This window comes from Pyricularia pennisetigena, assembly GCF_004337985.1.
Source record: "Pyricularia pennisetigena strain Br36 chromosome Unknown Pyricularia_pennisetigena_Br36_Scf_61, whole genome shotgun sequence".
NCBI classification, from domain to species: domain Eukaryota; kingdom Fungi; phylum Ascomycota; class Sordariomycetes; order Magnaporthales; family Pyriculariaceae; genus Pyricularia; species Pyricularia pennisetigena.
Window position 1 is genome coordinate 38 of NW_021940973.1, and position 2,429 is coordinate 2,466.

General features: G+C 47.6%; 1 protein-coding gene across 1 annotated transcript; it reads right to left on the reverse strand.

Moving 5' to 3' along the window:
• Positions 1-443: 443 nt before the first annotated feature.
• Positions 444-1,464, reverse strand: PpBr36_11500 (uncharacterized protein; the record flags this gene model as incomplete). Its single annotated transcript, XM_029898600.1, has 3 exons — positions 444-891; positions 931-1,144; positions 1,230-1,464. The coding sequence occupies 3 exons, from the start codon at positions 1,462-1,464 to the stop codon at positions 444-446; spliced, it is 897 nt and encodes a 298-aa protein (XP_029743080.1).
• Between the last annotated feature and the right edge of the window lie 965 nt (positions 1,465-2,429).

Genomic DNA, 2,429 nt, shown 5'->3' on the forward strand with positions numbered 1-2,429 from the left:
GCGGGGCTTGAACGACTAAATGGTATCCACTGCACTTAGGGGTCGCAACTTTGGTTGGTTCGTTTGCTGCCTAATTATTACCTTACTTTATCCGACATGTCTTGGGCTGGGTATTCTAGTCAAGTCCAGAGCACCATTCACGGGCTATGATTACACATGCATCAACTTAATTTAGTTGCTCCATTTATAAAGACCATCAGCTTGACAAGGAGATTGAGAGTGAGAGTTCTAATTCTAAATGTTCTAATATACATATTAATTGTGTAGATACAATGGTTAATGAAACATTTCTTTGTCTTTTCTTTTTTTTCTTTTTTTTCTTTTTTGTACAGCATTTGGCGTTCGATAGTCACGCGCAACTTCATCAAATGTGAAGAAAATCGTAAAGCTGCCATAGGCAAGCCTTTCTGACCTATCGTGGGATTCGCAAATCTCCATGGTCATCAATACCGAGAGTCCTCATTGTTTTGCGTGCTCCGATTTTTAGTTTTGAACCTGGGAGGGCTTGAATAGTCCACTCGCAAGCTCCTGCCCATCAACTCCATCGTCTTGATATGCTCCACAGCCTTGGCGGCGGACTCCACATCCTTGAAGTCTGCGTGTGCGAACCCGCGAGGCCATCCCGTGCTGCGGTCAACAGCGATCCTCACGTCCTCGAGGTTCTCCAGAGACTGGAAGAGCCTGTTGAGGTCCGCATCGGTAGTCTCGTACGGGATGTTACCGATGAAGAGATGCGGAGTAGGATCGCGCCCCCCGGATTGATTAGGTTCTGCCTTGGTCTTCTTAACCCGGGGAGCGACACCTATCCGTCGCCCGTGCCAAAAGGTGTTATCGGCCTCATTGCACGCCTTTTGTGCCTCTTCTGGTTGTTCAAAGTAAACGAATCCAAAGCTGTGACAGCGCATACAGTCAGTTCGTCAGTCAACTAACCAGATATGTCGTTTTTCCAGTAGCGTGCGCCAGGAAAGTGAGACTTGCCCTCTGCTCAACCCACGAGGATCCCGCGCGACAGTGGCCTGAACAACCTTGCCATACTGAGAAAAGGCTTCGCTCAGATGCTCATCGGTAGCATCGAACACCAGGTTCTTAACAAAAATGCCATTGGGTGGTTCGAGCTTCTGCTTGTGTTGCTCCTCTGTAGACTCTGCAGCATAGGATGTCAGCGCGTCATCCTGGTTAGCTTGATATCGCTATTTCTACGGGTCCTATCTGACAACCAGTCATCTTACCTTGTTGCAATGTAGAGGTGTCACTGTTCTCTTCGAGATTGGCGAGTGTCCGGGACACAGAGAACGCTCGGGCAATGGGTAGTGCGGCCGACCTGGCCACCGTCGCAGGTACAGCAGCAAGGAAAGGAACGACTCGCTTGCTAACGATGGCGGTCCTGGCTGTCTGGGCTGAGGCGGCCCGCAGAGCGGCTCGACGAAAGCAGTGCCTGTTTCGGCACTTAGCATTAGGACACATATTGGTTTTTGGCGCGGACCGATCTATCACTTACATTTTGTATCTGAGTACTGTGTTATTCCAGGCGTCGATGCGAGTTCTTCGCCTTGATCGAGTCTTTGCCGTTAAACGTTGATGGAAAGTGCACAATGATAGATGGTAGGCTTGCAGAAATGCGAAGACTGTTCCCTAATAGCAATAAAAAAAAATCGAGACCGCGACTTGGATCCACGTCGGGCCGTGGTCGCAGGAGAGGTGGGTTCAAAAGCGGGGATCAATCAAGCTGCCCAATAGCATCAAGATTCGAGGGGGCAGCGTGGCTAGGTGCCTTCCTTCGTACGTTACGTAATTACCTCCTTAGCTTACAAGCTTAGTCACGTTATGTACTCAATAGATGTCCAATACCGCCTACAGGCAGCCAAAAAATGAGGTCCAGAATACACAGATCGATGTGAACCCACCAGCGTCTCCAATACATCGCAAAGCAACTAGACAACTGCTGCCAAGTCTATCTTAAGATCTCCGTCAATCCTAGCGCTTCGCCCACAGTTTGGCACAAAGACTTCTCTCATAGCGGACTATACAGCTAGCTGGTCGTTGTGATTAGACAGTAAGTATATCAACTACTGAAATTTTCGCTGCCGGCAGGCATCAAAAACGAATGTACTCGCTATGTCCAGTATGATATAAACTAGGTACATGTGCATAATGATTCGCGACCCAGATAGACAGATTCTGCCCTTGTTTTCTCTCTGGCTATGTTGCAAGTTGGTTGGCAGACTGGTGGGTTGTATTGTTTCTACCTTGTTTCTACATGATTTTCCAAATTCTTTGCTGGCAGACTTGCCATTATTCCCAAGTTGTCTGATGAAACTTGCTGTATAAGTATTTGCCGAGGTACCTAGCTAGTGAGTATACGCCAAATTTTAAATATAACCCTATTTCGTGAGGGTGCAGTGCTATTTCTATTGACCAAAAAAAAAAAA